Below are 21,139 nucleotides of genomic sequence, written 5' to 3' on the forward strand. Positions count from 1 at the left end.
TTTTTAATCAAGGCTTCTACGTTCAGTTCGACAGTGGGATTGAGTTCAGGCCCTCTCTCCTACCATCTGTCATGGTCCTGTCAGCCTCTAGATCCAGTGAGCTGGTTTGTAACATTCCTTTGTTTCAGAGGTAACGTGAAGTCAGTGGAATTGATAAGATTTTTCTCTCACACAAAATCAAAAATCTAGCCCAAAGAGATTATATTTTTCTAACCTGTCCTTATAACCTGATCCACCTGCATAGGGTTCAGTCTCATGGTCTTCCCTTCCATTTCCAGGACTTGGATGTTCACTGTGTAGCTCAATAACTAGAAGCAAAGACAATATTCAAGCTGCAGCATTGCCTCTATACTAACCTGCTTCAGCATTATGTGGTATCTGGAAATGATGACGATCAGAAAGGTAATGTAGGCAGCCATTTTATTGATTGTCTATATTCCAGCAGGACAGGTGGGTTGTTGGTCTTGCAGTCTGTCTTTTTCCAATTAAATAATACATGAATCTAAGTTTTTTTTTGCAGTGTACACATAAATTAAGTTGAAAGAAAGCCTATTGTGGTGGTTAACAGCTGTTAGCATGTTGCACGCAGGTTCTGACTAACCATTCAGTTGTGAAGCATCTGACCTCCAAAATTATTTCCCCCAAATATCCTGCATCCTCTCCGACTATTAATTTCTTGGAAGCTGCCTTTTCTTCAGAATTCAGAGGTGGTGTTGCTGATCTTTCCAATGAGTTCCCTCAGCAACAGAAGTTTCTAGTTTGGATCCCTAAATTTGTTTTGACTTGGGTACTGCAGATCAAAACGATGGCCTGAATTTTACAGGCCCGCCCGCCACGGGGATCGGAGCGGGCAAAGGGCGGAGTATGGGAAGATCCATTGACCTCGAGTGGGATTTTATGGTTTAGGGACAAGTATAATTCCACCCAATGTCAATTTGACACTTAACAGAGATTAAATCCTTTTTCATATTTTATATTCTAAAATTGTATAAAATGTTACACCTAACTCTTTCTAAATTACAATAAAAATCGCCACTGTAGAATGTGGATATGAAACACCAGAAAGTTCCTTTGTTCATTTGTTGCAATGACAGCTCACGCTTAAAAGCACAACTATAATATTTAATTATATTCATAATTTTACGTTACTTCCATCTTTTTAAACAACAGAAAGAACAATTTGTATTCACATAGATGACTTAAAGTAGTAAACATTCCCAGATTCTTTACAAGAGAGAAAATAACAAATGCCCAGGAAAAGCTAGGAGATTTTCCAAGCCATGGTGAAAAAGAGAGGGCTTCAGGAGACTTCTAACAGTAATGGATGTAGCAAGGGGAAGTCATTGAGGGAGCAAGTTCAAGAGCGTGGGCGGCATGTTGGCACAGTGGTTAGCACTGCAGCTTCACAATGCCAATTCTCGGCTTGGATCACAGTCTGTGCGGAATCTGCACGTTCTCCCAGTGTCTGCATTGGTTTCCTCCGGATACTCTGGTATCCTCCCACAGTCTGAAAGACCTGCTAGTTAGGTGTATTGGCCATTCTACATTCTCCCTCAATGTACCTAAACAGGTGCCTAGTGTGGGAACTAGGGGATTTTCACAGTAACTTCATTGCAGTGTTAAGGTAAGCCGACTTGTGACACTAATAAATAAACTTAAAGATGGGGAAGGTTCATGTTGGATTGCAGAAAAGGTAGGGGAGATTAAGGTAGGGGAGATTAAGCTATCGCTTCCCAAAATGTTTTCCAATACAAGCCCATTTTAACACGTGACCGGCCAACAAAAATAAAGCAGCATAGTAACATGTTTAATATAATTATTAAAGTTTGTGCATTGTAGGTCAACATATAAGGCATCATAGAAATATAGAAATCTGTGGGGAAAATCCTGGTCCAAAGGTGACACTAGTTGTTGAATCTGACTCCATTGTAACTGCTTCAAAAAGTCACTTCAGGAAACCTCTGACATATTTATGTAGACGGATAGTTATGTTGCGGAATGTCTGGTCAGAGCTGCCACAATCAGCACGGTAGCACAGTGGTTAGCACTGCTGCTTCACAGCTCCAGGGACCTGGGTTCGATTCCCGGCTTGGGTCATGTCTATGTGGAGTTTGCACATTCTCCTCGTGTCTGCGTGGGTTTCCTCCGGGGTGCTCCGGTTTCCTCCCACATCCAAAGATGTGCGGGTTAGGTTGATTGGCTGTGCTAAAAATTGCCCTTAGTGTCCTGAGATGTGTAGGTTAGAGGGATTAGTGGGTAAATATGTAGAGATATGGGGGTAGGGCCTGGGTGGGATTGTGGTCGGCGCAGACTCGATGGGCCGAATGGCCTCTTTCTGTACTGTAGTGTTTCTATGATTCTAATCAATCAAATGCCGGGAGTTTGTCTTGTGATTGGTTACTTCCCACTGCCGAAACAATTTAAGGGGGCCAGCAGATAAAGCTGATTTTATTTCTTGTGACCTCACTTATTGTTTTTCCAAACCCCACCCCCCTTCCCCCCCTCCCCCATTTGGGATATTATACCGTCTGTCATGAACTCATTGGTGGACCAAACCCGATGGGCTGAATGGCCTACTTCTGCCATGTCCCCACAGTTTGGGAAGTGCGGGGATAGACCATGGGGAGATTTCTTTATCACCAAACACTCCTGTAATGGAACAAAAACTGGTTATGGGTCTAAACATGGGCACCAATAAGATGCACTAAACAAACAAGGTCATGTTTCTATATTCAGTGGGGACCTGTAAGTGTAATTGTCATTGTTGTACTTATCTGACAGAAAGAAACACAGGATGAATTAAAATAAATACATAGAATGTTGGCTGAAATAAAAACAGTAAGAGCTGCAAATCTATAAATACATGGTTGCATTTCCACTGTCGACATCCTCATTTATTCGAGTTCAGTGACAAATGTATCTTTTGGAGCACAGGACCTATGTGAATTGTCAAACTGATTATCATTGGAAATTAAGGGAATTGTGAGTTTCAGGCATTGCGAGTTAATTGTTTTGTGGTTACCCACATTTCCCACATCACCTATTATATTTATGCTGAATTGTAACATGCTGGAAATAAGGCAAACAGTGATCTGTTGGATTCAGTATAGCAGAACTAGCTTTAAAATTTTCCAAAAGAGAAAATGCTGGAAAATCTCAGCAGGTCTGGCAGCACCTGTAAGGAGAGAGAAGAGCTGATTTTTCAAGTCCAGATGACCCTTTGTCAAAGCTTTGACAGACCTGCTGAGATTTTCCAGCAATTTCTCTTTTGGTTTCAGATTCCAGCATTCGCAGTAATTTGTTTTTATCCAGTGTTTAAAATTTTCCAAACTGGAATGATTTAACACCTGAACTCCGCCTAACTCGGATTAGGGAATGATTTTGGCTTAAATGATGAAATTCTCCTGTCTGTTTCCATGCTGTAAACCTCTATGACTCAACTCTGGTTGAAAAAAGAATAACATGATATATTTGATTCACTAAGAATCAACATGACAGATGCTGGAAAATGTCTTCAGATGGAATTTAATCTTGTATGGTGGGGAATGGATTGTGCCTAGATTTGGGAGTAGAGGGTCTTTTTTCATCAATTCTTAATTTCCTCCTCTCTCTCTCCCTATTATCAATGACAATTTACATTGGTCGTGGTTCCCCAGTTGCTGGTCACCTTCTGGTCCACTAACCAAGTGGTTATTCTTTAATTGTGATCCTAGATGGTGGACTGTTTGAACTAGTCATTCCTACTCCCATCTGAAGTTGCCACGTGTGTATTTTCCAGCAAGAGACAATCATTATAAGTAGATATCCTTGCTGGTATTTTATGGAACCAAGTTAGCGCCCTTATGCTGCTCTGGCCGAGCACAAACTAGAGGTCATACCTGCATCCCTTTCACTCTGTATGGACCAGTGCCACACTGTCAAGAGTGGTGCAGGAGTATCTGACAGGGAGTTACAGGTATCCATGTATGTATAGTATTAACCTCAGAACTCAAATCTGGGTGGCACAGTGGTTAACACTGCTGCCTCACAGTGCCAGGGACTTGGATTTGATTCCCGGTTTAGGTCGCTGTCTGTGCGAAATCTGCACGTTCTCCCCGTGTTTGTGTGCGTTTTTTCCAAGTGCTTCAGTTTCCTCCCACAGTCTGAAAGACGTGCTGGTTAGATGCATTGGCCATGCTAAATTCTCCCTCAGTGTACCCGAACAGGCGCCGGAGTGTGGCGACTAGGGGATTTTCACAGTAACTTCTTGCAGTGTTAATGTAAGCCTACTTGTGACACTGATAAATAAATAAAATCTGTGGTGGGAAGCATAAATTCCAATTTAATGTGGTTAAAGTCATTATGAAGGGAGTATTTTTAGATTAGTTGCTGCACTGACTCCTTGCTGAGGTGAGACACCAGCAAGTACCTGTCAGACACCTTCTGGTTGAAGTAACTATTAATAATGTATAGGCCTTCACAATGAGAGTCACTTGTCAACTCAATGCAGAGAGCATCACAATGGAGCCAAAATCCATCCTTACTCCAAATCCACACATTTTCACTGTGGCAAGGGTTATTGGTAAAATGACCTGCACGCAGATGGTTCAGCAATCTCACCACTCCAGCTTGGGACGCGGTGTCAATGGTGGTAGCGCCAATGCTGCACAGAAGAGATCGGCATTCCAGTGCAGAAAGAGGATGAATTATTTCATTCCCGCTGCCAGGAAAAGCCAACCATCTCATCATTCTAAACTCTCACACTCACAAGGCCATCACATATTTACTAGCAGCTCACTCACACACATGCACACATCTCCATCTGGCTTCCTTTCCTCTGGAGGCTACCTCCTCAGCCCTCATCAGCTGGCGGTCACTTGCACAGATCAACATGTGCCACCCACACACACACCCTGGGATACCACTACCCACCCCCACCCCACCTCCCCTCCTTCCCCAGTACAGTCCTCTCTCTGCAGCTTCTCCCCTTTCCCCAATATACTCTGCTGCCGCTGAAAAGCCACCCCCACCTTACCATTGGTCTGCTGAGCTGCACTAGAAGTGATGAGGTGCTGCCTAAGAAGCCTGACACTGATGACTGTAAGTTCAGTCCAAAGTAAGATGGACAAACTAACCTTGAAGTCTCAAGCAAAGTGCAGGTCACGGCACCGATGTACCATTGTGAAACACGTCAGTGTGATGAGCACATGATCCAATGTTGGGGGGATGATTCCGGCAAGCAGGGCTTAGAATGAGATGCTGATGTATTGAAATTAGCTTCCTGACATGTGAAGGGGGCAAACGCAGCCTGTTATTGACAGGTGGAGCGGACAATCGCAAACTGGTTTCATCGCAAAACCAATTTTTGATCTCCTTGCCATATGTTCTGCTCACGCTGCCAAACATGTCCACCGCAAATGGGAATAGAAAGTTTCACCCTTTGAGTCATGTAAGAAGTCTTTACCATTAGGTATGTAATGGCTGATTTTTGCTGAAGGCACTATAGAATCATAGAAACCCTACAGTGCAGGAGGCCATTCAGCCCATCGTGCCTGCACCGACAACAATCCCACCCAGTCCCTAGCCCCTTAACCCCATGTATTTACCCCACTAATTGCCCTAACCTACACATCTTAGGACACTAACGGGCAATGTAGCATCGCCAATCTACCTAATCTGCACATCTTTTGGACTGTGGGAGGAAACCGAAGCACCCGGAGGAAACCCACCCAGACCCGGGGAGGATGTGCAAACTCCACACAGTCACTCAAGGCCGGAATTAAACCTGGTCTCGGGTGCTGTGATGTGCAAGTATTGTGTTGGGGTGTCTCAGTTGTACTTCTGCTTTTCAGCTGTTTTGTAAGATTGTTAAAAAACAACATGGTGTGCCTCATTAATATTGGAAATAATATTGCATAGAATCCACCAGATGATACTTTCATTTCCTTGGCAACCAGTGTTTGCAATATTATTTGGTTTAATAATGATTTTCTTTTGCTCAGTGAGGTGAGGGCTGTTTAGTGCAAGTCGAACACTTGACTCACATTTTCCCCCTAACATTAGCATCAACATATTAGTATTGACTCATTAATGTTAGGAAAACAAAGGTAGTTTTAAGGGACTTGTATTTCTAATGTGTACTAGTTCAAATAAGGTATAGTTTTAAGTGTGTTTAATGTTTCTGTGGAAAGGTTCCTGCTGGACAAAGGCGTTTGTATTGTCGGAGTTGGTTCAGTTCCAACTTTGTGTAGGTGTGAGAGGTTTGGTTAAGTTCCAACTATGATTTAATTGTGCTTAGAGAGGGCTACAGTGTGAAGAGTAAATAGAAGTAGCAATCATTGCTTAGCAAGTTTTTTTAAAATCATTTTTTTATGGGATAGCATTATGAGTGGTTGGTGCTGGATCAAGACTGCTGAAATATATAGCTGTTGGAGAGCACAGTCTTTCAACCTTGGCTGGATTCAAGCTTGACAAGGATGAGACTGTTAAATTATTGTACATCCTGTCCCTTTATGCAAATGCTATTCAGGTTTCTTCTTTTTCTCTCCTTACAGTATCAATTCACACAGGGGGAAGTTTTCACCAGTGCCATTTTCATGTTAACTTGCCCCCAGTGACCACTCGTCATGTGCAAGCCAATATTGTGAGAGTTAGCTGTTTATTCAAGCTTTGCGAGCATTGTGGATACCATTCCTGCCTTGATTCAACAATTCAAACACGAGGCTTTTTCTGCAGGATTCATTAGAATTCTGGTGGAAGCCACTGACTCGTGATTTGTAATGGAGACTTGATTGTTTTTTAAATCCCCAACATATCTAGTTAAGCGTCACAAATATTGTTTGTTTGCTCACTAAGCCAGCAGGAAGCTCAATTTTACCCATTTTGTTTTATCTCCAAGACTATACAAAACAGGTGAAGGTAGACTGACAGCAACCTATTCACTCAACTTCATTTTAAGCTGCTTTTGAAATGTCTTTCCTCTGCTTTATAGGATGACAGTCAGAAGGTTTCACGTGTCAGTCAGAATTACTTATAAAATTTCATCAATCCTTCCAGATACAAAAATGTCATCAAAGCAGGGTGGATATGGAATAATATCTTCAAATCAAGTTTTAGAAAAGTCTGACTAAAACTTACCCAACAAATAATCTGAATCCTAACTGACATGTTTTATGACTAATAAATATGCAACATAATCCCCCGAATCTTCGATTACCATGGAACGTACAGATGGATATACACTAGCTGTTCAGTACAGCTACAACACTGGCATCCACTTGGCAATGTGGAAAATTTCCCAGGTACACAAGAAGCAGAATAAATCCAACCTGCCCAATTACTCTCGATCATCAGTAAAGTGATGGAAGAGTTCATCAACAGTGTTATCAAGCGGCACTTGCTCAGCAATAACCTGCTCACTGATGCTCAGTTTGGGTTCTGCCGGGGCCACTCAGCTTTGGTTTCAACATGGACTAAAGAGCTGAACTCCAGAGGTGAGGTGAGAGCGACTGCCTCGACATTATGGCAGCATTGAACCGAGTATGGCATCAAGGAGCCCAAGCAAAACTTAAGTCAATGGAATCAGAGGGAAAACTCTCCGCTGGTTGGCGTCGTGCCTAGTGCAAAGGAAGGTGCTTGTTGGAGATCAGTCAACTCAATTCCAAGACAGGAGTTCCTCAGGGTAGGCCCAACCATCTCCAACTGCTTCATCAATGACCTTTCTACTATCATAAGATCAGAAGTGGGGATGATTTCTGACGATTGCACAATGTTCAGTACCATTCATGACTCCTCATATATTGAAGCAATCCATGTCCAAATCAGCAGGGCCTGGACAATGTTCAGGCTTGGGCTGACAAGTGGCAAGCAACATTCATACCACCCAAGTGTCAGGCAATGACCATCTCCAACAAGAGAGAACCTAACCATTTCCCCTTGACATTCAATGGCATTACCATCACTGAATCCTATACTATCAATATGCTGGGGATTCTCATGGACCAGAAACCGAACTGGATTAGTCATTGTAAGATGTAGCAAATCCATTATATGGATGAACTCCATAGGATACATGTACATTATATTAAACCTGATACAACATGGCCAATTTCAAGTGGAAAAACGGACATTTTAAAGACAGTATTATTGTAAAGGTTATATTCAAGCAAAATGGCTGCAAACCAGACATCGGAATATACAACACCACCAGACCATCCAAGGAGTGAACAAAGGGGGCCATGAGTCATGGCAAAGCTATCTGACAAGGTTATACAGAAGGGTGTTGTTAGCCCTGACCAACTACAGGAGAGACAATGGAAATGGTAACGAGTTTTATCCCGGCTATATAGAATAATGCTTCCACTAATGGGAAAACATTTAGCAGTTCCAGGAAACCACCTTGGGACACTGAGCAGCCCATTAGATACCTCCTAAAACAGTTTGTGCTGTTTGTCATTGAAACTTGTCTATATCAGTTCCATCCTGTAAGCACTTTGCACCTCATTGTTTTGAAACTGACCGATAGGAGGAGTCAGCCAATTTAATTAAAGGAACTGCCTTTTAAAAAATATTGAACTCTGGCCAAGAAACACACGGTAAGAAGTCTCACAACACCAGGTTAAAGTCCAACAGGTTTATTTGGTAGCAAATACCATTAGCTTTCGGAGCACTGCTCCTTCGTCAGATGGAGTGGAAATGTGCTCTCAAACAGTGCAAACAGACAATATCAAGTTGCAGAATACTGATTAGAATGCGAATCCTACAGCCAGCCAGGTCTTAAAGGTACAGATAATGTGGGTTCAAGAGTCGATCAACAGTTCCGACGCGCCACAGCGAAAAACCGCACCGACCTCCTCAGAAGACAAACACGGGACACGGTGGACAGAGTACCCTTCGTCGTCCAGTACTTCCCCGGAGTGGAGAAGCTACGGCATCTCCTCCGGAGCCTTCAACATGTCATTGATGAAGACGAACATCTCGCCAAGGCCATCCCCACACCTCCACTTCTTGCCTTCAAACAACCGCACAATCTCAAACAGACCATTGTCCGCAGCAAACTACCCAGCCTTCAGGAGAACAGTGACCACGACACCACACAACCCTGCCACAGCAACCTCTGCAAGCCGTGCCGGATCATCGACACGGATGCCATCATCTCACGTGAGAACACCATCTACCAGGTACACGGTACCTACTCTTGCAACTCGGCCAACATTGTCTACCTGATACGCTGCAGGAAAGGATGACCCGAGGCATGGTACATTGGGGAAACCATGCAGACACTACGACAACGGATGAATGAACACCGCTCGACAATCACCAGGCAAGACTGTTCTCTTCCTGTGGGGGAGCACTTCAGCAGTCACGGGCATTCAGCCTTGGATCTTCAGGTAAGCGTTCTCCAAGGCGGCCTTCACGACACACGACAGCGCAGAGTCGCTGAGCAGAAACTGATAGCCAAGTTCCGCACACATGAGGACAGCCTAAACCGGGATGTTGGAGTTATGTCACATTATCAGTAACCCCCACAGCTTGCCTCCTGGGCTTGTAGAATCTCACTAGCTGTTCTGTCTGGAGACAATACACATTTCTTTAACCTGTGTTTAATGTTCCCTCCACCCACATTGTCTGTACCTTTAAGACCTGGCTGGCTGTAGGATTCGCATTCTAATCAGTATTCTGCAACTTGATATTGTCTATTTGCACTGTTTGAGAGCACATTTCCACTCCATCTGACGAAGGAGCAGTGCTCCGAAAGCTTATGGTATTTGCTACCAAATAAATCTGTTGGACTTTAACCTGGTGTTGTGAGACTTCTTACCGTGTTCACCCCAGTCCAACGCCGGCATCTCCACATCAAGAAACACAGACAGAGAGGAGAGGTGGTTGACATTTCAGCAGTTAACTCGGAAAGGAGTTCTGTGAAGAACAATGCAGGAGAGTTGTGTGACGTCGGAAAGGAGTGAATTCAGGTGTCCACGCAGACAACTACTTTGTGGCAGAGAAAGAACAAGGAAGATCCAGCAGCAAGGACCTTTTGTTTTTAAAATGATCCGAGGAGTGGTGAGTATATTCCTTCAGCCTTCAGAAATCCCCAATTAGGTAAAGGTTGAGGGGGGGTCTAGAATTCTTCTTGTTTTTGTGTAAATCATGTAATGCTAAGAATTTACATTGTGCCGTTAGAGTTTCCTTTCCATAGCATAGTATTGTAGTGTCTGTGTTTTATTGACTGAGTTTGGTTGGAGTTATTCTTGAATAAATTATTTTTAAATTAACTTTGACTAATTTCTCTCTCTCACTCTCATTGTTCATCTTGGTGAGTCACTAAAAAGCCAGAACATATTTCCGGGGTACAGAACCGTAAAGGGACCAAGCACTTTGAAACTGCTCACTCAAGGGGGTCTACTGGTCAGGAATAAACAGTGGTCCCTCTCTCTTTCTTGTGAAGCTGTCCCAGTGTGGTACTTCTGGGTTGTATTTGACTACCTACAAGAAAGAGACACACGGTCGTAAGTGGCAGCCAGGGTAACTCGTGTGGCATAAGGGTGAGCTCACTGCTCAGGAATAAACAATGAATCTTTCTCCTTTTCTCTTGCAAAGCTGTCCCAGTGTGACACTTCCGGGTTGTGGTTTGAACACCTGCAGGAGAGACACCCCCACAGTTATCAGTGGCATCCGAGACCCGTCTGTCAGGAGAGTAAAAGGACCTTTACATCATATAAATACTATGGCTATAAGAGCAGGTCAGAGGATAGGAATCCTGTGGCAAGTAACTCAGCTCCTGATTCCCAAAAACCTGTCCACCATTTACAAGGCTCTAGTAATGAATGTAATGGAATATTCTCCACTTGCCTGGAATGAGTGCAGCTCCAACAACACTCAAGAGGCTTGACACCATTCAGCACAAAGCAGCTCAGTTGATTGACTGCCCATGTACACATATTCACTCCTTCCAACATTGACACTAAGTAGCAGAGGTGTGTACCATCTCCAAGATGCACTGCTGTCCTTAGACAGCATCTTCCAAAACCATGACTGCTACCATCGAAAAAGGACAAGGTCAGCAGATACATGGGTACACCACCATCTGGAAGTTCCCCCCAAGCCACACACCATCCTAACTTGGAAATATATCGCCATTCCTTCACTGTCACTGAGTCAAAATCCTGGAACTCCCTCCCTAACAGCACTCCGGAGGAGATGCCGTAGCTTCTCCGCTCTGGGGAAGTACTGGACGACGAAGGGTACTCTGTCCACCGTGTCCCGTGTTTGCCTTCTGAGGAGGTCAGTGTGGTTTTTCACTGTGGCGCGTCGGAACTGTCGATCGATGAGTCGAGCGCCATATCTTGTTCTTATGAGGGCATCTTTCAGCGTCTGGAGGTGTCTGTTGCGATCCTCCTCATCTGAGCAGATCCTGTGTATACGGAGGGCTTGTCCGTAGGGGATGGCTTCTTTAACGTGTTTAGGGTGGAAGCTGGAGAAGTGGAGCATCGTGAGGTTATCCGTGGGCTTGCGGTACAGTGAGGTGCTGAGGTGACCGTCCTTAATGGAAATGCGTGTGTCCAAGAATGCAATCGATTCTGGAGAGTAGTCCATGGTGAGTCTGATGGCTCCTCCATAGCCTTCAACATGTCATTGATGAAGACGAGCATCTCACCAAGGCCATCCCCACACCCCCACTTCTTGCCTTCAAAACAACCGCACAACCTCAAACAGACCACTGTCTGCAGCAAACTACCCAGCCTTCAGGAGTACAGTGACCACGACACCACACAACCCTGCCACAGCAACCTCTGCAAGACGTGCCAGATCATCGACACAGATGCCATCATCTCATGTGAGAACACCATCCACCAGGTACAAGGTACCTACTCTTGCAACTCGGCCAACATTGTTTACCTGATACGCTGCAGGAAAGGATGTCCCGAGGCATGGTACACTGGGGAAACCATGCAGACGCTACGACAACGGATGAATGAACACCGCTCGACAATCACTAGGCAAGACTATTCTCTCGCTGTTGGGAAGCGCTTCAGCGGTCACGGGCGTTCGGCCTCTGATCTTCGTGTAAGCGTTCTCCAAGGCGGCCTTAACAACACACGACAGCGTAGAGTCGCTGGGCAGAAACTGATAGCCAAGTTCCGCACACATGAGCTCGGCCTCAACCGGGATCTTGGGTTCATGTCACACTATCTGTAACCCCCACAGCTTGTCTGGACTTGCAGAATCTCACTGGCTGTCATGTCTGGAGACAATACACATCTCTTTAACCTGTGCTTAATACTCCCTCCATTCACATTGTTTGTACCTTTAAGGCTTGATTATCTGTAAAGATTGCATTCCAATCATTATTCTGTAAATTGAGTTTGTGTTTCTGTATGCCCTGTTTTTGTGAGCATTTCTCCACTCCACCTGACGAAGGGGCAGCGCTCCGAAAGATCATGGCATTTGCTACCAAATAAACCTGTTGGACTTTAACCTGGTGTTGTTAAACTTCTTACTGTGTTTACCCCAGTCCAACGCCGGCATCTCCACATCGTGGTTCAAGAAGGCAGCTCACCACCACCTTCTCAAGTGTAATTAGAGATGGGCAATCAATGCTGGTCTAATCAACAATGCTCACATCTTATGAATAAATTAAAAAGAAACATAAACTCACTGAGGCTTCTACCAATGGGCAGGAAGGGATCAGGCAAGTGTATTTTTGCTGTGCTGTTAAAGTCTTTTGCCAAATCCAAACCAGATGGATACAAAGAGACAGGGAGTAGAATCATGAATTTCTTTGCTGCTGATGAAAGTTTACCAAATGCCCCAGCAGCCTCAATGATAATTGTCTTCATGAGGTAGAAAAGTGTGGAGCTGCGATCTTACAACCTCGTCCCATCTGACTTTCAACAAGGCAAGGTGGTAAAATCAGGCAGGAGACAAAAAATCCAGAAATGCACCTGGTTTTTCCTCCCCCGATCGTACCGGCCCTATTTTGTCGGTGAAATCGGCTTCACAAAAGGGGTGGCCATTGGGGTGGAGGAAACTCTGCATAAGGTGTGGCGATCGGGGTGGGAGGGAGGGAAGGGAACACTGCCGGGGTGGCGATCAGCAGGGGAGATGTCCCGAATTCCGTGGGGCAGATGGGGGGGGGGGGGGGGGGTGGCAGGAGATCTCCCACTACACTAGGATATTGGGATTCCTGCGCAATGGCACCCCTAGAACTCAGCAGCTGGCTTCCCTGCTGGTGAGAATTGCATCCTGGCACTTTTATTGCACTCAGTGCCATAAGATTGCATTTTCAAACTCTCCCAGAAAACGAGTCTGAAACTCCCCCATTTTCTCGGTCGCTCAGCACTTAGAATTTTTTCGTAAGGTTGCCCCGCTAAGACTGTTCGGTTTAAATTAGAGAATTCTTCTGTCAAAAAAACATCGAAACACACAATCCTACTGTACAGAAGGAAGCCATTCGGCCCATCAAGTCTGCACCAGCTCTCTGAAAGAGCATCTTACACAGGCCAACTACCCTATCCCCATAACCCGGCGTATTTACCATGGCTAACCCACCCAACCTACACACCATTGGACACTGTCTTGTCCAAAATCAGATAAATGTCCTGACTCATACTCACAGTTCAATCGAGCAAACACATACCCAGTGAAAGATAACATTATATTTTAAAAATGACTATTCTTACCTGGGACCAACCTTTCCACAATAGGGGCTCAGTTAGGCAGTCTCAGGTATTTGATTAAGATATACTGACCCTTCTAAAAAAGAGTTTTGCAAGTCATTGGAAAAAATAGGAGTTAGAAGGGACCACCGCATCCATCACAGCTAAGACGGCAGAACTATTAATGAACCATCTATCGGTCTATCCATTGTGCCATCCACCATACTTTCAGCACAATAAAAGTTTCACCTGCATTATTATTTAAACGGGTTTGGAACAGGACTAAATATAAATTCACACTTAGTTCAGACCCAAGTAAGGAGCGTCAGTAATGGTGTCCTTCTTTCAGTCTTTATTTCCCTTTCCTAATTCCTTTTAGCAATCGGTAGTTTTGTTTTTTAGATGGCATTGCATCCCGGATTCCCTTTGTCCCTCCCTGTTGTTAGAAATCTGGCTCTCCCTCCCTTCTACCTTGCTCTTTTTTTTGTCCCCCACAATAGGTTTTGTTTCATGGCTCCTCCATGAGTCTTTGTTCTGTTTCTCTCCGTCCTCTCCTGACTGCACAGTCCTCTTGCGTTTGTCGATCGCTGAGCTCTTCCACTCTCTCATTTTCACAGCCCACATTTCCACCCACTCCTTGACGTCAAGCGCCTTCCAGCCCCATTCTCCTCCAGCGCTGCTGTGTAATTGGATTCCTTATCCAAGCAGCTTCTGGGCGGATCCCAATCATTCAAACCATTTCCACTCCACAGCCTATAAGCCAGAGTGCCTGTGTGTGTGTGTGTTTTCCCAGCCCGGCTCAACAGCTGCTCAAATGAAGTGAGAGAGAAGCTGAGAGCTGTAGAGAGGGTGTGAGTACTTACCTCCCCCCCTCCCCCCCCATACACACACACACCTGGCTGTGACCTCGGCCAAAGCCAGCCCTCCCTCCCTCACCTGGACAGCAGACCATCACTTACTGCACAGAGAGAGAGAGAGACACTGGTGCTTAGTATCTTCCAACTCCTACGATCTTCCTTTCTCCAGCTACGCGCACACCATGGACGCACTGAAGGGTCAAGGCTCAAAGGCGGAATCCTCAGTTTAGGATTAGAAGCAAAGAGACCAAGCTGTAACCTGATTACAAACCAAGAAGCATTGTTTAAACAATTGAAAGCGAACCTCCAGCAAAAATGAACTACCTTCCCATCCGCTTGATCGCATTGTTATTGGGTGAGTTCTTTTTTTTTGTTTAAACATTAGTAACTCTCCGGCTCAGTATGAATTGTATTCCTAATAAGCGGCAGTGGCGCTGACATCAAAAAGTGCATTTCTAACAGGTTTTCGGTTCAACTGTAATTTCTGGATCGTAAATTTAAAATGCTCACTGTTACCCAAGCTGATGTACTTGTGGCATTATATACAAGCTCTGGATTGCACAAATCCTTTTCTTCAGACAATCTCGCACATGCAGTCTCTGGTGGAAATGTATTTCAGAAGTGCAAAGAGAAAATCAGCGATGCTCCAAATGTCAGTTCAGAGTTGTTTTGACCAGTATAAAGTCACATTTTTATTTGGAACTGGTAAGAACGATGAAACCCATTAACAGACCTTTACTCTCTTTGACCAACATCGCCTTTTTTTTCAGTTGGTTTAATGGCACCCTAGCAGAAGCTGGTGAGGTTCCGGATCAATCGGAAAGCCCCTGTTTGCTTACATGATCGATCCGGATTGACTTCTGATCGTTTTGATCAATCTCGAGTTGGAATTGGCCACATGCCCTGTGCAGTAGAAGAGAACTGAATTGTCATCACCATTCTGATGGTTTTAAATTTCTCGGTGCTAATGTACAACTTGTGATGATGGTGCCACAGGCATATGGTTATTTGAATATCACTCCACATATAAAATTAGAATTGAGGGAACACAGTAATTCCAGCCAGTCGCATTTAGCCATTTTACATATGTTGATCTGAATTTAATTTGCCAATTTTGAATTGTGTACAGCTTATATATGTTGTTAGAAATGAAATTGCTTCTGTGCCATGTTTTGCTATTGGTTTCAGTCTGAAGTCAAGAGCAGCCAGCACTCCCATGCTCAAATTCAATATGTGAGAACATTAACATGAGTTGCGTTTCAAGGTGCAACATTTCTGGAAGAGTAAACTGCATTAATTCAGAATGTTAATTTCAAACATTTCCACGTTTCATCTCAAAGTGAGAAACTTCTGTTGGGGACTGGGACACTTTTTTTCTCTAGTTTGGCACCCAGTAGTTACATCAAGAATCCCTAAGTCGGGTATATCATGCACTGGCTGGTGGCAGAGCGGCACAGTGGTTAGTGCTGCTGCCTCAAAATGCCAGGGATCCGGGTTCAATTCCGACCTCGTGTGACTGACGGTGTGGAGTTTGCACGTTTTCACCATGTCTGCATGGGCTTCCTCCGGGTGTTCCAGTTTCTCCCCACAGTCAAAAGATATGCGTGTTAGGTTGACTGGTCATGCTAAATTGCCCCTCAGTGTCGGGGGGGGGGGGGGATTAGCAGGGTAAATATGTGGGATTATGGGGATAGGGCCTGGTGGGATTGTTGTCAGTGCAGACTCGATGGGCTGAATGGCCTCTTCCTGCACTGTAGGGAGTCTATGATTCTTTGGACATAAAGTGAAGTAAACTTCCTTCCAAACCATATGTCTTCATACCAAATTTTAGATAAACAAAGCCTACTTCAGCAATATGAATTTTCATGTCTCGCAGCACTCGCAACGCTGAATTGAATTATTAATTGGTACGTACATACTAAAGAAGGACCGCAGCAGGATGTAAAACCTGTACAATCTAGTCAAGGCACACCCCTGTACACCCTATTGTCATTCATTCCATCTCCAGGAAGGGGCAACAAAAGGAAAACAAATCTGTGATTGACTGAGTAAAAACTTTTTCGAATTCCTTAAATCAGTTCCTGGAGATCAATACTAGCTCATGTACATCATAATAACAATTAACTAATAATATTCACCCCATTACTGGAAATCGACTCTCTCAGTAACGTGTGAAATACCCAGTTAAAGAACTCTAACGACTCCCTATTGCATTTTGTATCTGTCTTCACAGTAGAAAACACAAAAAATTCATCCTAAGAATAGGGGCGGCACGTGGCACAGTGGTTAGCACTGCTGTCTCACAGCCATGATGTGGAGATGCCGGCGTTGGACTGGGCTGGGCACAGTAAGAAGTCTCACAAAACCAGGGTTAAAGTCCACCAGGTTTATTTGATAGCACAAGCTTTCAGAGTGTTACTCCTTCTTCAGATGAGTGATGAGTTGTGCCTCAAAGCGCCAGGGACCTGGGTTCAATTCTGGCCTCGGGTGACTGTCTGTGTGGAATTTGCATGTTCTCCCCATGTCTGCGTGGGTTTTCTCCGGGTGCCCCGGTTTCCTCCTACAGTCCAAAGATGTGCAGGTTAAGTTGATTGGCCACACTAAATTGCCCCTTAGTGTCAAGAAGATTAGAAGGGTAAATATATGGGGTTACGGGAATAGGACCTGGGTGGGATTGTTGTTGGTGCAGCCTCAATGGACCCAATGGTCTCCTACTGCACTGTAGATTCTATGATTCTGTAATAGTAGAAAAGTCGATCACAAAAGGAAAAGAGGGATTTAAAACAATCACAATCAAGTACTAGGAAAACAAATGGGTCCAAGGGCTGACAAGTCCTCTGTACCTAATGGCTTTGAAAAAGTGGCTGCAGAGATAGTGGGTGCATTTGGTTATAACCTTCCAAACGGAAAAGGTCCTAGTAGAAAGCTACAAGTACAACATCACCATTCACGGAAGGAGGGGACAGGAAGCAGCAACTACCAGCCAGTTACTCTTAAACCTGTCATTAAGAAAATACTAGAATCCATTGTTAAGGAGTTAAGCAGGGCATTTAGAAAATCATAACACAATCAGACAGAGGCAACATGGTTTTGTGAGAGGGAAATTGTGTTGACGAACTTATTAGAGTTATTTGAGGATGTAACATGCAGGACGGATAAAGGGGAACCAGTAAATGTAGTGTATTTGGATTAGAAATCATAGAAACCCTACAGTACAGAAAGAGACCATTTGGCCCATCGAGTTTGCACCGACCACAATCCCACCCAGGCCTACCCCCATATCCCTGAATATTTTACCCACTAATCCCTCTAACCTACACATCTCAGGACACTAAGGGGCAATTTAGCATGGCCAATCAACCTAACCCGCACATCTTTGGAATGTGGGAGGAAACCGGAGCACCCAGCAGAAACCCACGCAGACACGAGGAAAATGTGCAAACTCCACACAGACAGTGACCTAAGCCGGGAATCGAACCCAGGTCCCTGGAGCTGTGAAGCACTGTGCTACCATGCTGCCCAAAAGGCATTTGATATGGTGACACATAAAAGGTTACTGTACAAGGTAAGAGCTTTTGGTGTTTGGGGGGGGGGGGGGGGGGGGGGGGTGATTTTCTTTAGTGTGGATAGATGATTGTCTTATTAACAGGAAACAATGAGTCGGTATAAATGTGTCATTTTCAGTTGCAATGCCGGGAGATCAGCACCAGGGCCACTAGAATTCTGGCGGGTGGGGGGCGCGGACCAACTGCAGGATTCTCCAGCCACGCTCGCCTGAATACCAGAGATTCCCGCCCAACCTCAGTGCACTTTTACATGGTCCACCCCACCCCCTGCCAGAATTCCAGTGGCGGGCGGAATGGGAGAATTCCGGCCCATGTAAATGTCCATTGAGGTAGAGTGGGAATCTCCAGTTTTCAGGCGAGCGCGGCCAGAGAATCCCACTTGCTGTGTCATTAAATATATTCAACGTTGAGCTGGACTGATTTTTGATTGGCAAGGGAGTTAAGGGGGACACAACAGGAAGGTGGTTAAGGTCTCAGTCAGATCAGGCACGATCTTACCAAATGGCACAGCAGGTTCGATGGGCCAAATGGCCTACTCTTGCTTCAATTTCTTATGTTTTTATGCATGTTACTGCATTCCATTCCAGAGAGTGATGACGATGCTGATCATTTATCTTTGAGTGTGCAAGGCACGTTCTTCTATTTCACCTTAAGTAACCTGTCTACCTGGACTGTAACCCTCTGCACCTTCATTTTAAAGATCTCTTCCATATCCTTTCCAATTTCGTCAAACTATGGGTGGAATTTTCCATTCTCTGCACAAGGCGCTGGCTGAGGCGAAAAAACTGGGGTGCAGCTCGCCGGTTGCACGGCTGACTTTTCTCTCCAGATATTCCAGCACGCTGTGTAGAAAAGATCTGCAGGCATGGCCCATGTCATCATGCTGGCGGGTCAGCGCTGGAAAAAGCCGGCAGCTGGGAATTCCAAGATTTGGAAAAAAAGAGAGCTCCGATCTCTGTTAAGCAACACCGCCTCCCCCCATAGACACAACACAGGGAACCACCCCCATCACCAGAGGGGTCTCCTGGCACTTGTCCCCAGGGGACAATGCCAATGTACTGCCCAGGCATGTGCCTCTACCCCTGGAGGGGCTATACTTATTTACCTGTGTGCCCTCGGCCGGTTCCCTTCGCCCGGTTACCATTTTTGAAAAGCAGTTGTAAATCTCGCTGACATGATGTGATATCGACGAGGGAGGAATTCCTAATGTGGTGGGATGATATGGTGGGGAAGCCCACTAATTGTATTTAACAGTACTGAAATGAGGTACCCGACCTTCTTGAGTGGGAACTTCATTGCATCACCAGCAAGGGTGGGGAGAATCGGAAAACAAGATCTCATCAGTGAAATTCTCCTTTTCTGCATTGCGTGGTATTTTCCACCCACATCGCCATTTGCACTCATGGTGAATATCGGTGCAAAATTTCAGTCAGATAGAAATTTGCCGCACTATTTTGCGGCATGGTGGCACAGTGGTTAGTACTGCTGCCTCACAGCGCCAGGGATCCAGGTTCAATTCTGGTCTCGGGTCACTGTCTGTGTGGAGTTTGCACATCCTTCCCGTGTCTGCGTGGGTTTCCTCCCACTGTCCAAAGATGTGCAGGTTAGGTTGATTTGACATGCTAAATTAGTGTCGGGGGAACTAGCAGGGTAAATATGTAGGGTTACAAGGATAGGGCCTGGGTAGGATTGTTGTCGGTGGGCTGAATGGCCTCCTTCTGCACTCCTGTTGGCAGGAGTTTTTTTCCTAGTCACTGGAAGGATATAATTTTGATCTTTCTGAGTCTAGTGCTCCCTCAGCACAGACAGGCTGGTTGTGGCCTTTCCAATGTATTATCTGAATGATTCCACAGATTTGCCTCCAAAAGCCTCTGCAGCAGTATCCTGTCCTTGTAGATATCAAAAAACTGAAGATAATAAATAATCACACAAAGAAGAGTTCTTGACGTGTAGGGATTCTATCACAGCATAAGTAACCCTAATTCTTGGAGCTCCATTTTTGTTTCAACTAAGTACTTGAAAGGTATGTAGCATTCTGGTCATCTATCTCTGCATCTCCTCCCTCTTGGGTTTCATATCCTTCACCATGTGCAAAGGCCAAAACTGAACACATTGCTTTATAACAGAGCCTTGTATAGCCCAAGTATGGCACCAAAATAAAAGCAAAATATCACACAGCTGATGAATAGTCACACAGACTCCAAATATTAACTCGTGTTTCTCTCTCCAGAGATATCACCAGACCTGCAGAGTTCTTCCAGCATTTTCTGTTTTTATCCAAATATGGTACTCTTTGTTTTGTATGCTGTGGTCCTTACAATACAATCTAAATCCTATTTGCTTTTCCAATGCCCACCTCACACTACCTGCACAGTTTATTGAGTGTTTATCATGCAAACCATTTTTATCCAGCAGTGGAAGGAAGCAGTCAGCAGTTCAGAGGTCTAGAAATTCATTTCGGACTGTGGTGTAAAACAGGTAGTAAATGGGTTGACTAGCCAGTGTATGCGATGTTCGATACTCGGTTCAATTGACTGTATGTCGATCCACCACCACCTGAGAGAAATTCCTATCCTAAGGACATTCAAAGCTGAACACGAAAATGAACTGAGAGCAACATTTATAAACGAAAGTAGTCAGAACTGTCTCTTTTAGTACAGCTGATGTCACGTATGCCAGTTGAATATGCACAATGTCATATTTAACGTTCCGTTATAAAATCTGCCAGTACAAGGGCAAAATGTGCATTTTGAATGAATACACCATGCTCAGTTTGCTAAGCTCGGAGTGCACTCCTGTGCAGAGTGACTGGCCCTCTGTATGTGTGCATTTGTTTTCCCAGTAATTGCTACCTTGTGGAAATCAGATTATTTAATTCTTTACACACTACAGATTTCTAGTGGTCTTGTGGTGGGTTGCCTGTCAATCTATGCCTGTATTTAGGAGAAGGGCTGTTGGCAGGAGTTTTTTTCCTAGTCACTGGAAGGATATAATTTTGATCTTTCTGAGTCTAGTTTTCCCTCAGCACAGACAGGCTGGTTGTGGCCTTTCCATTGTATTATCTGAATGATTCTACAGA

General features: G+C 44.7%; 1 protein-coding gene across 1 annotated transcript in view; it reads left to right on the forward strand.

Moving 5' to 3' along the window:
• Positions 1-14,433: 14,433 nt before the first annotated feature.
• The window catches only part of LOC144506482 (immunoglobulin superfamily member 3-like), a 225,883-nt gene continuing 219,177 nt past the window's right edge, over positions 14,434-21,139 (forward strand). The window contains exon 1 of the mRNA XM_078232661.1: positions 14,434-14,849. Coding sequence (XP_078088787.1) covers positions 14,810-14,849 — 40 coding nt within the window. The 5' untranslated portion in view covers positions 14,434-14,809. The remainder of the gene's footprint in view (positions 14,850-21,139) is intronic.

The sequence above is a fragment of the Mustelus asterias genome, chromosome 17 (assembly GCF_964213995.1).
Source record: "Mustelus asterias chromosome 17, sMusAst1.hap1.1, whole genome shotgun sequence".
NCBI lineage: Eukaryota > Metazoa > Chordata > Chondrichthyes > Carcharhiniformes > Triakidae > Mustelus > Mustelus asterias.